Source organism: Protopterus annectens, chromosome 2.part1, assembly GCF_019279795.1.
Source record: "Protopterus annectens isolate FY-2018-M chromosome 2.part1, PAN1.0, whole genome shotgun sequence".
Taxonomy (NCBI): Eukaryota; Metazoa; Chordata; order Ceratodontiformes; family Protopteridae; genus Protopterus; species Protopterus annectens.
In genome coordinates, this window is record NC_056729.1 from 863070333 (window position 1) to 863082562 (window position 12230).

General features: G+C 39.3%; 1 protein-coding gene across 3 annotated transcripts in view; it reads right to left on the bottom strand.

The window, feature by feature from the left end:
- Positions 1-12230, bottom strand: part of LOC122794259 (plasma kallikrein-like) — a 943559-nt gene that overhangs the window by 341388 nt on the left and 589941 nt on the right. For all 3 annotated transcript variants that reach the window (XM_044062509.1, XM_044062510.1, XM_044062511.1), the window contains exon 11: positions 4767-4938. In XM_044062509.1, coding sequence (XP_043918444.1) covers positions 4767-4938 — 172 coding nt within the window. The remainder of the gene's footprint in view (positions 1-4766; positions 4939-12230) is intronic.

The following is a 12230-nucleotide window of genomic DNA, read 5'->3' on the forward strand; positions in this document are numbered from 1 at the left end:
TCTCCATAAATGTGGTGCCTCAACGGATCCTGGAAACTATCGCCCCATAAGCCTGACTAGCTTGGTCTGCAAAGCTATGGAAAGGATCATCATGGACCTCATAAGTAAAGATATTGGGGACCTACAGACACTAGATCCTACCCAGTTTGGCTTTGTTAAGGGCAGATCCTGCCTCTTAAACCTGGTTGATTTCTTTGAAACAGTCACCAAGGCCATTGACGAGGGGAAGGCGGTCCACACAGCCTACCTGGACCTCGCAAAAGCCTTCGATACAATACCCCACTCGGGCATTATAGATAAGCTCACCAGCTTAAATATAAACCCCTATGTCACTAGATGGATTGCAAACTGGCTCAAGGACAGAACCCACATGGTTAGAATTGCTGGAGCCATGTCAGACTCCAAACCAGTTAAAAGTGGTGTCCCACAAGGTTCAGTCCTGGGACCTCTCTTGTTCTGTATATAATTCTCAGAGGTACAGGCCAACACGGAAGGTCTGTTGCTGACCAAGTTCGCAGATGACTGCAAACTGGGCTCCATAATCGACTCTCCAGCCAACACAAGCATCCTCCAAAAGGGCCTCATAGAAACAGACAACTGGTGCCAGAGCCATGGCCTCAAGCTAAATGCCAAAAAGTGTATAGTCATCCCTTTGGCAAAAAGTGCCCACAAATTACCACATAGGTGGTAATCCATTAAGTACAGAAGAAGTAATTAGGGACCTGGGGACCCAAGTTGATAGCAATCTCTCATTTCACAACCACGTGGCCAAAGTGGTTAGAAAAACATTTTATATAGCCCACCTAATCATGAAGGGATTCACATCTAGATCAGGGGAGGTCATCGTGCCTCTTTACTCATCCCTCATCAGGTCCATAATTGAGTACAATGCCCCTTTTGGGATGTACCTTACCAGACACCTGCAGCAACTGGAAAGACCCCAAAAGTACCTCACCAAGAGGATCAAAGGGCTCAAACAGATGCCATATGCTGCCCGGTTAAAGAAACTCCAGCTCTACTCAGTGGCATACCGCCTGTTCAGAGGCGATCTGCGCCTGATGTATAAAGCCATGTCCAACCCGGAATTAATGGACATGCTGCACCTCAGAAAATCCAAATCCCATTGAGCTACATGCTCGAGAGACTTGAACCTCAGCACTGAAATAAATAGCACATGCTGGAGGGACAGATTCATAATCCAGAGGCTCCCTTCACTCTGGAATAAAATCCCAGTCCAGGTTAGGCAGAGTCCCTCATTGACTCTCTTCAAGAGGAATCTTGATGAGTGGATGGGAGATCGTAGGTTTACCCCGGGTATCACTTCTGTGTCACTGGGGCATAGCAAAATAAATTTAAAATGGGTGGCGAAAGCCAAACACACTCTGGCTAGGCTTATAAATGCCCTAGGGCAGATAGCCTAGTATGAACCTATGAACCTATGAATCTATATCCTGCTCTATAGAGTAGTTATAAAGACAATCTGCATTTTTGTCTATATAGCAGTAGAAAAGGCAGTAGTAGAGGAAACCATTGCAGGCACCATAATAAATATAGTGACAGATTTATCAGAAAATATGTCCACATATGTGGGCTAGTGCAGAATTAAAATTAGGTTAACTGATTGGCAATGACTCACATTAACTAATTGCAATACTAGCAAAAGTTACATCGATATGTGTTAAAAGTGCATTTTATTAGATAATAAAAATGCAACAATGATGTTAAACATAAACAAAAACATAAAATAAATAATATATATATATATATATATATATATATATATATATATAGATTCCCTTTAAATCATCAGATTACCATAATGCATAATAGCGAGACGACTTCAGCAAAAAATTTAAATGAACGAACTCCCGGAACAGTGTATTTCACCTCCTGGAAACTAGCCACTTGGCCATCATGGTGAACGTTGCCCTTTTCTCCACTATAGTGCAGTCTTGGAGTTGGTATATTTAGTTAGGGGGGTGTGGGGGGGGCAAGCTCCCCAGTTTGGTGGATTTAATTTCCTTTGGTTTTTGTTTTAGTTATTGGTGGCCAGGTGGTTAGCTTCCCGGAGGTGAAGTACTCCATTCTAGGAGTTTGTCCATTTAAATTTTCACTGAAGTCATCTCATTGTTGTTGTTTTGACATAGATCTATATAACTAATATATATATATATATATATATATATATATATATATATATATATATATATGTGTGTGTGTGTGTGTGTGTGTGTGTGTGTGGTTTACTATTAAAATGTTGAAGGTGGGTTCAGCGAACATGGAAATGAGAAAGAGCAGTTGGCCAATTTCTGAATTGCCAAATGTTATGAGAGTGAGAGTAAATATCAGCGAATGCACTTGCACATTTGTTGATATGTGTTCGATGTTATTTGTAGAGATTGCGGTACAGTGCGGATTGGGAAATGTATCCCGTTCCTCACCATAGTGCGATCTCATAGTTTGCTGGGGGTGTGGGGGGGGCAAGAAACATGAATGGCAGTGTAGGAGTTTAACTTACGTTTGCACCTTCTGTGATGTCACATTAGATATTCGACATAAATGTCGAATCTGCTGAATTCGTTCAACAGATTTGACATTTATACCTAATTAATATGCAGGCATTCACAGTTTCCGTTCAATCTTTCATATGTTTTTTTTTTTAACTTTGGTTTTTGATACTAAACATATATATATATATATACACATATATGTATATATATATATATATATATATATATATATATATATATATATAAAATATATACAAGAAACACGTTAAGTGATGTTAGTGATAAAGCTTGTGTGATATTGTTAATAAAGGAGATTTAGATAATCATATTGTCTTTTTATCATTTCACTAAACTCCAAATGTTTACTAGGTAGATTCAAACTATATTTGAGTACTTAGATTTGTATTTCTCAGTCTATCTCCATATACAGTTAATCTATCTCATGTACTTGGTATGTCAATTTGCATATGTGTTGTGTTTTACATATGTTTAGAACTTTTCTCCAAGGGTGACTTTGAAAATGTTATATTCCTTGTCAACAAGTGTAAAACAGCAAAGAAAATATCTAAGATAGATTTCTGACACATTTGAAAGCACTTAATATTTAGAAATGTTCTGCTATAGGACACTATTCAACTAGAAGAGAAATTTCAGTTTTGTATCTCTTAAAGTGCTCAATTTATAACATCATGTAGGTGTTTTAAGCTACTGATTGCTCTGCCTCTCTCTGTTGCTGCCATGTTAGTCAAAACAGTCCCTTTGTACCTGTACTGGAGTGACCCAAAACAGACCTTTTGATAGCTCTAATGGGCCAGCCTAAAGATGAAGTAAGTACCCCCAGACCAGTCATATTTTAAGCAAGCATGTATTTTTGACATGCATTCTTCAATGAAAATGTACATAAATCCATTATCCAGTCATACAACAAACCTATGAATTAGAGATAACTAAAGATACTTTCATCATCATTGTTTTATACAAAACTGTAACAGATGATATTAGTGTTTATTAATCTTCATTCAGTTGTCTACTTCCCACACTCTCCATATCATCTATTCACAAAACTAGTACATATGTATTTTCAAACATCAATCTCTATGGATACAAACAAAAATAATAAATTCATTGGATTAATTCCATAGCGTTTTCTCATTTGACTTCCTCTCCCATATCTGGTGCTTAATGAGCACAAATCACTCAATTTTGCCAAAAATACATCAGTGTGGATATACAGGAATGCAATTATACTTTTTTATATTAAACCCTCTGTTGTCAGCACAATTATGTATCTTTGCGCATTCATACTTGAAGCATTATTTTGTCTGAAATGTAGATATAAGCTTCTATTTTGTCCCTTATCCAATAACATTAGCACATTGATATTATATTTGCCTTGAAAATGTTGATATTCAGTGGAGCTGCTATATTTCCTTTTCTTCTCTTAATTTTAGCTTATACTAATTTTATTACCCTGATTCCTGACCACCAAACCCACTTACCCTACAGATCTCTGCTCTTCACATTTATTTGATAAGAACAGATTTTCTGGCATATATAATCATTTCCGAAATGTATATAAGAAATATTGTTAATTTTGTAGATAATTTTATGCTAAACAAAGTTTCTGTTTATAGTAACTTCAGTAATTTTAACCAACTAGCATTTGTTCAATACTTTTTAATGTGAGTTTGTTAATTTCTTATAATGCAAAAGGTACATGGGTAATGCACAAACTGTTGTTTTTTCATGATGAATTGTTGCAGCATTAGGTATACCCTTTAAATCCTAGAAGAGAAATTCTTTCATTTCTTTTTTCCAATTATCAGTTAATTTTTCTTATGATCATGAGCTATACAGGGTTCAAAGGAAACACATGTTAGAATAATAAATGGTGCGAACAGTGGGTACAATAAATTATACATTTGGTGCTCTGGCTGGAGGTTTGGACTTCCTTCTTACAAAGTAAAGTTAAATATGTTATAGCAATAAAAAGCAAATTAGCTAATATATAGGTATAGTAGTCTGTATTATGCCAAGGGTGAACATTTTACTTTTTTTTCATTTTTCAGATCACAGTATGAAAAATAAAAATGCAGATATACCGTAAAATATTTACAGGAGTTTTAAAATCTTTGCTTGATCAGATTGAATTTAATGACTACTATTGTAATAATCATATTTAACAAAATATGTCATGTTCAGGTAATTTGTTATGTGGATTCAGAAAAAAGAAAAAAGTTTAAAGACAATACTTACACATCAAAACAATGTGCGGCTGTAATAATCCATAGGCTGTTGATGATTGATCCACCACATACATGCTTTATTGTGTTTGCCTTTATCTGCAGACTCACTTGCCATGGCCATTCCTTAATTTCAGCATTAACTCCTCCAACAATTCTGGGGTCACGAACAGGTTGTCCACATCCTGTAAATGTTAACATTAAATGGTGATTTATAAAATACTTAAGGCATCTGGTGTAAAAGCTGAAAACATTCTATGTTATTTTGGAAGCTTTTCATAACATTGCTTTACTTGTACTGTATGTCATTTTTCTAAACACAGGAGTTTCTTGCACTTCATCATCAGCAGTCTATATCACTCTCTGCTGAAGCAAGGTGGCCATTTTGTCTTCAGCTTATTATGACAAGAAATTGGATTTCCTATGAATAATTGTATGTCTTTTAACTGGCACATGATTTAAGCAACAGTGAAAGTTATAAAGCCTTGGTGGACCCAATATAGGTCTTCTGGATGTAAACAATTGTGAATAAAATTAGACCACACTATGACCCACTGGCACTGTATTGTCCCATGATAGTTATTTCAAAATTTGCAATCCACATTCTAGAATATCTCTGGATATATTCTACTTGAGTTTCAGGTAAATAAATTTGTTGTGCTGATAAAGAAAGGAAAAACAAAAGCAGAAAAAATGTGTGGAGACTTGGAAGTTGTTAAACTGCATTTACGTACATTAATTACTGCTGCTTATAGTACTGAAAGCAGCAGAGAAAATGTCTGAAATTAATTCATGAAGTAATGAATAAATAGACAAATCTTTAAAATATTAGTATAAATGGTGTTTTTTTGTTATGGAAAGTTTATCATGTTTGAGTCAGAGTAAGTAGAGAACATGTAGAGTTAACTCGGCAGAACACTCTTCCTTTTACAGCTCTACTACGCCTTGTGAAGCAGCTCATTAGGCAAACTGTAGTGGGTCCACAGAAGAGTCCAACTACTTAAATATGGAAGCCACTTTGTTTCAGCTACTTTTGCTCCCTGTATATAAAAAGCTGACTCCTAAAATGTTCTGATATAGCCTCATGACTTTTTTTTTGTGAATAACACTGCAAGGGGTGGGAGGTTGGCATAATGGTTAAGGTGCTTACCTTAGAATCACAAGGTGCAGGGTTTGATTCTGACATGGGGTAATTGGCTAGGCTTAAAATGGCCCATAAGGGCAGTTAGTCTTGTTTGAACCTAGTTTGAACCTATGAACCTAAAAAACAGGTCCCTACAAAAGCTGCTTGCCTTGTGTTTCCAGCTTCAGATGCAAAGAAGCAACTTCATCTTGAATTTCAATAATAAATGGTTTTGTTCTCAGAAATTATGTCAGAAAAAACATAATGAAATCTCACTTTCATACAGAAAAAAAACAAATGCTGGGATTCAGAAATGAATAGCACAATATGTTAGGCAAAATTGTGGGTTGAATGATGGCCTACAATGCAGATTGGTTCAGAGACGCAGGTAATGCCATCACGCAGTCTGGCAAAACTGCATAGCTGACATCACAGGGAGATGATCATATAATAATATGTTCTAACTTACAGTTTTCACATAGTTGATGGGCCCACAAAAGTATCAAGTCTAATGGACGTGAAAACAAGAAAAATGCTTCATGCTTGCCAAAGGATATATAAAAATCTTTCTGAAGGAGGCATGGACCTCAAAACTGACTACATGTATAGATCTGCAGTTCTGGGACTGCATACTTATTTGCTGATCCCATCAGATCCAAACATAGTGAAAGTTTTAAAACATGAGTAGAAGAAGTCACCTAAGAAGACTTCTTTGCTTAGTTTAGCAGAAGCATACTGGCATCAAGAAGGAATGGAAATCAAACTATATTTAGGTAAAAGAGAGAATGACTGAATGTTCCAAAAAACAAAAGAAAAAACTGAAAGATAAAGATCAGGTGAGATGGAAAAAAATTTGAAAAATCCATAAATATAGTGGCAAGTATCGACCTGTCCTGGAACAAGCTCATGTTGACCACAATTTGATGTAGTAATGGTTTAGGAGTGGAGATTTGAAACCAAAAGATGAAAGGATAATAATGGTGCCCCAAGATAGAGGACTATGTACATGCTGGTTTACAAAGTCCACTGACAAAGTGGGAGAAACAGATAAACACAGGTTGTATAAAAAGAACTGGAAACAATCGCACATCTTGTGGGTGGATGTAATACACTCATGGGCAGAGGGCCTAGGTACTGAAAGGGAGAATAATGAAGCACCCTCCAAGAGGAAAAAACGCTGAGAGAAGAAGGGAGCCACTTTTGAGATTTTAAGTATTTTTTCTGCATAGCTGCCTAGCTTGAGCATTTTCTGGCTTGTTAAACTTGATTTCTGTATTAGTAGCTGTATTTAGAGCACAACCAAAAGCTGTTTGCTGAATTTCCTGTTTGCACTTAATTTTAAATCGTTTTTTTCTTAAAACTTGCATATTTTCTGTCCTTGACCTAGCACTCTTGTGTGGGGTCATTTACTGCACTGTTATAACTTGATATTACTTGTGAACCTCTGCTATCTCTGTAAAAACAAAACAAAAAAAAATCTTGCTTTTTCCCACTTTTCTGAGAGTTAAAAAGTTCAGTTACAGGCTTGCTGTTCCTGAACTGTTTGAAAGTTTCTGTGAGGCCATTTTTGCTTGGGCTGAAGGAGGGTCTCTGTGTTTATCAGTGGGAGTGACTAACATTGAGCAGCTTCCGGAGAGGTGGTTACTGACTTGAAACTGTAGTTTTATTGGCCACTAGGGTCATTTCCATAACTCCTTCATCTTCCTCTCTTAAAACCTAGTTGCCTCGTGGTTTGAGCGTCTTTTCAGGCTTGTTGGCTGTTGGTGAAGCACCCTCCAAGAGGAAAAAGAGAAGAAGGGAGCCACTTTTGAGATTTTAAGTATTTTTTCTCTGTTTATTTGCTAAGTTTTTCTGCATAGCTGCCTAGCTTGAGCATTTTCTGGCTTGTTAAACTTGATTTCTGTATTAGTAGCTGTATTTAGAGCACAACCAAAGCTGTTTGCTGAATTTCCTGTTTGCACTTAATTTTAAATCGTTTTTCTTAAAACTTGCATATTTTCTGTCCTTGACCTAGCACTCTTGTGTGGGGTCATTTACTGCACTGTTATAACTTGATATTACTTGTGAACCTCTGCTATCTCTGTAAAAACAAAAAAAAAAATCTTGCTTTTTCCCACTTTTCTGAGAGTTAAAAAGTTCAGTTACAGGCTTGCTGTTCCTGAACTGTTTGAAAGTTTCTGTGAGGCCATTTTGCTTGGGCTGAAGGAGGGTCTCTGTGTTTATCAGTGGGAGTGACTAACATTGAGCAGCTTCGGAGAGGTGGTTACTGACTTGAAACTGTAGTTTTATTGGCCACTAGGGGTCATTTCCATAACTCCTTCATTTGTCCTCGGAGGAGTGGTTTAGGGCAGTGACTTGTGGTTTGTTGGCCAATTTGGGTCATTTCCTGTCTTATCCAGCCCCTGCTATAAGTGGAGTTGCTACTGTTGCACACTAGGGGTTAAGCAGGTTTAAACTATTCGGGCTACCTAAAGTCCACTCTTCAAATTTTCCCTTAAAACTACCTTCCTCGAACTATACTACTGATCTAATCAGTATCCTATAATTAAAAGATCATCTCTACTTGACTCCAAGTAGACTATTCTCTATCGGAATCTTTTTAAAGTTTTTTTTGTCTATTCATTCTAGCATGTCGAGGGATCAGTTGCTAGTGTCCTCTCCTGCTCAGCTGGTGAACCTGGGAATATTGAGGCAATGTTACAATTGCCTCATGTACCTGAACAACCCTCTCCTCCTCCCACAAAACACAAATACATGCGAGAGATGCGGCCAAACTGGAGGCTGAGCTCTCTCAACATAGGACTGGCAAGACCAGTCAGGAGGAGAAGGTTACCACACACACTATAGACCCAGTCTCACATATTACCATTACAACCTCAAATCATACACATAAACACACAAAGACATACTCGGAGGCTCTGATCAAAAATCTACCAAAACAGCAGAGGCCACCAAAGCAGACACCCAAACAACCACCACCTCAGAACACAACACCTGCAACACATAGACCTCACAGTCAGAGTGTCAAACAGTCACAGCCCAAACACAATGCCAGACACACTAGTCATTGGTGACACCAGACTGAGTAAGGAGAAGGTCACAGTAAGCTGCCTCTCAGGTTTCTCAACAGCAGGTACAAATATGATTCAGTCATTGTCCACGCTGGTGTAGAGACATTGAGGAGCTCTCTGATTATGTATGACCCTGACCTTGAGCAGTATCCTACCTTCACCAAGAATGATGCCACAATACAGAGATAAGATGATCAGCTTTAACAATTGGCTTAAACACTGGTGTCATTCAAAGGGGATCCAGTGTCTGTCTGCCTGGGATGACATGCTGGGCTTGCACCTGTCACCCTGGGATTCGGATATGGCAAAGGCTCTTGCCACCCCATAGTGCCTTTTTAGGCAAGGCTCAAATTCTAAACCTACCACCCTAGAACACAAGGAAAAAAACTAAGGGTAATGCTGCTCAATGCCAGAAGTCTAAATCTCAAAATGCACTTTTCGAGGCCCTTCTCAGTATGGAGAACATCGATGTCTGTGCTGTGACAGAAACCTGGTTCAAGGCTCCTGAGAGCAGCTATCAGGTTTTACCTCATATCATGAAATCTGGACAATACCAAGAAAGGAGGGGGTATCCATATTCATCAAGGACACCCACACCTCAAGACTGACCATCCAGGTGCAATTAACCATAGGCAAGACTGCTCTGCAAATTGTAGCATGTTACAGGCCACCCTCACAAACTCAGGAACCTCACATGGCCTTCCTGAAAACACTAGAGGGATAAATGTATCACCAAACACCATCATACTAGGTGACTTCAATTACCCTAATATAGACTGGGAACACTACTCAAGCCCAAACACCCTAGCCCAAAAGTTCCTGGAATTCATAAACTCAAATGCCATGGAACAACTAGTCACCATCCCCACAAGAGGAGATAACATACTTGATCTCATCATCACGAACATGGGAGCACAATGTTCTCACTGGTGAGATCAGACCACAAACTAATCTCGCTGGAGGTCCTCATCCCACCCCACCTGAAATAAAAAGACCACAGTAAAGAACTTCTTCTAAAGACTAGTGTGGTCTCCGGAAAACAGTACTCAAGCCGCTGAATCACTTACAAATGCCTTCTACCAGCACCTGCAGGACTGCATGGATAAGGCAATCCCAAGCAAAACAAAGACTCTTTGTACCAAAGGCAAGCATCCAGTCTGGTGGACCCCAGCCATAAACAAACTCTACAACAAAAGGAGGAAGCTACTACAAGATAGAGCAAAATCCTTAAAAGGTAAGACACCCTTGATCACTATAAGTAAAAACTAAGAGCTCTCATAAAATCATCCAAAGCAAATTTCGAGAGAAAAATAGCTAAAGACTCAAAAGACAATCATAAGGCCTTCTTTAGCTATGTTAGAAACCTGGGAGGAAACTCCCAGATATGCTCAAGCTAGTTCAAAATGATGTGAAGATTACTGATCCTACAGACATTGCCAACATACTGGCTGACAGGTTCAGTGCAAACTTCTCCCCTCCCCAAAGGAGAGATATCTATACCAAGCGATTGCAGCCCCAAACATCTCCAAGTGAGAACTGCTCTCTCCAAAGCAAAAACACAGCATCCATGGGACCTGATGGTGTCCCCGGCTGTGTGCTCCATGAACTCAATGAGGAATTAAACCCACAGCTAGGACAGCTGTTTAATCAAAGTCTTACCTCTGGATCATTGAGCGCACTGCAACTGTGGTACCACTTCACAAAGGCGGTGCCTCCACCGACCCTGGAAATTACCGGCCCATTAGCTTGACAAGCCTTATCTGCAAAGCCATGGAGAGGATCATAATGGACCTCATAAATAAAGACATAGAATTTGCAGACTTTGGATCCAACCCAGTTTGGCTTTGTCAAAGGCAGATCATGCCTTTTAAACTTGGTTGACTTTTAAACAGTCACCAAAGCCATTGATGAGGAAAGGCAGTCCATACAGCCTACCTCGATCTGGCTAAGGCCTTGATACAATACCCTATCATTGAAAAACTCATCAGCTTAAATGTCAACCCATACATCACAAGATGGGTTGCAAACTGGCTGAGTGACAGAACCCACAGGGTCAGAGCTGCTGGCGCCATGTCAGACTCAAAGCCTGTCACAAGTGGTGTCCCACAGGGCTCAGTCCTGGGCCCACTCTTGTTTGGCATCTACTTTTCCAGTACAAGCAAACACAGGAGGGTTATGGCTGACAAAGTTTGCAGATGACTGCAAACTGACATCTGACACAGATATCCTTCAGAAGGGTCTCACAGAAGCGGATAACTGGTGCCAGAGCCACGGCCTAAAGTTAAATGCCAAAAATGCATAGTCATACCGGAAAAACAAGGTTACCCCTAGCTACCAAATAGGTGGCAATCCACTGAGCACAGAAGAAGTTATCAGGGACCTGGGGACCCAGGTTGATAGTAGTCTGTCATTCGACACCCATGTAGCTAAAGTAGTTAGGAAGACCTTCTACATTGCCCACCTTATCATGAAGGGATTCTCATCTAGATCAAGGAGGTCATAGTCTCCCTTTACTCATCACTCATCAGACCAATGATTGAGTACAATGCCCCAATGTATCTGACCCGACACTTGCAGCAGCTGGAGGCCACAAAGTTCCTCACCAAAAGGATAAAGGGTCTCAAAAATCTGTCCTATGCTGCCCGACTGAAAGAACTCCAGCTCTATTCGCTCAGAGGTGACCTTTGCCTAACATACAAGGCCATGTCAAACCCAGATTTGATGAATATGCTTCACCTCAAAAATCTAGATCCATCAGAGCCACACTGGAGGGATAGATTCATCACCCAAAGACTCCCTATGCTGTGGAACAAAATCCCGGTACATGTGAGGCAGAGCACCTCGCTGGCCTTGTTCAAGAGAAATCTTGACCAATGGATGGGAGATCGCAGATATACCCCAGGGATTACCTCAGTGTCACTGCTCGACAGAGGCACAGAAAAATAATGGGTATAGTTCCCCATACTAAAGGGGTGGCCTAAGCCACAAAACGATGGGCTAGGCTTGTAAATGCCCTCGGGCAGATAGCCTAGTATGAACCTATGAACCTATGAACCTATGAACCTAAAACTGTTGCACTGGGAGTTGTGCAAACACTACAATGTAGACATAGCTGAGAAGCATTGGAAACATGAACGACAAAGAATTACAGAGAATGATGATATTTGTATCACATGGGATTGCCCATTACCGACTGTTCAAAAAACTGATGCGAGAAAGCCAGATACTGTAGTTCATAAAAAAAAAAAAAAAAGCAGTAATGTTAATTGAAACTGATACACCA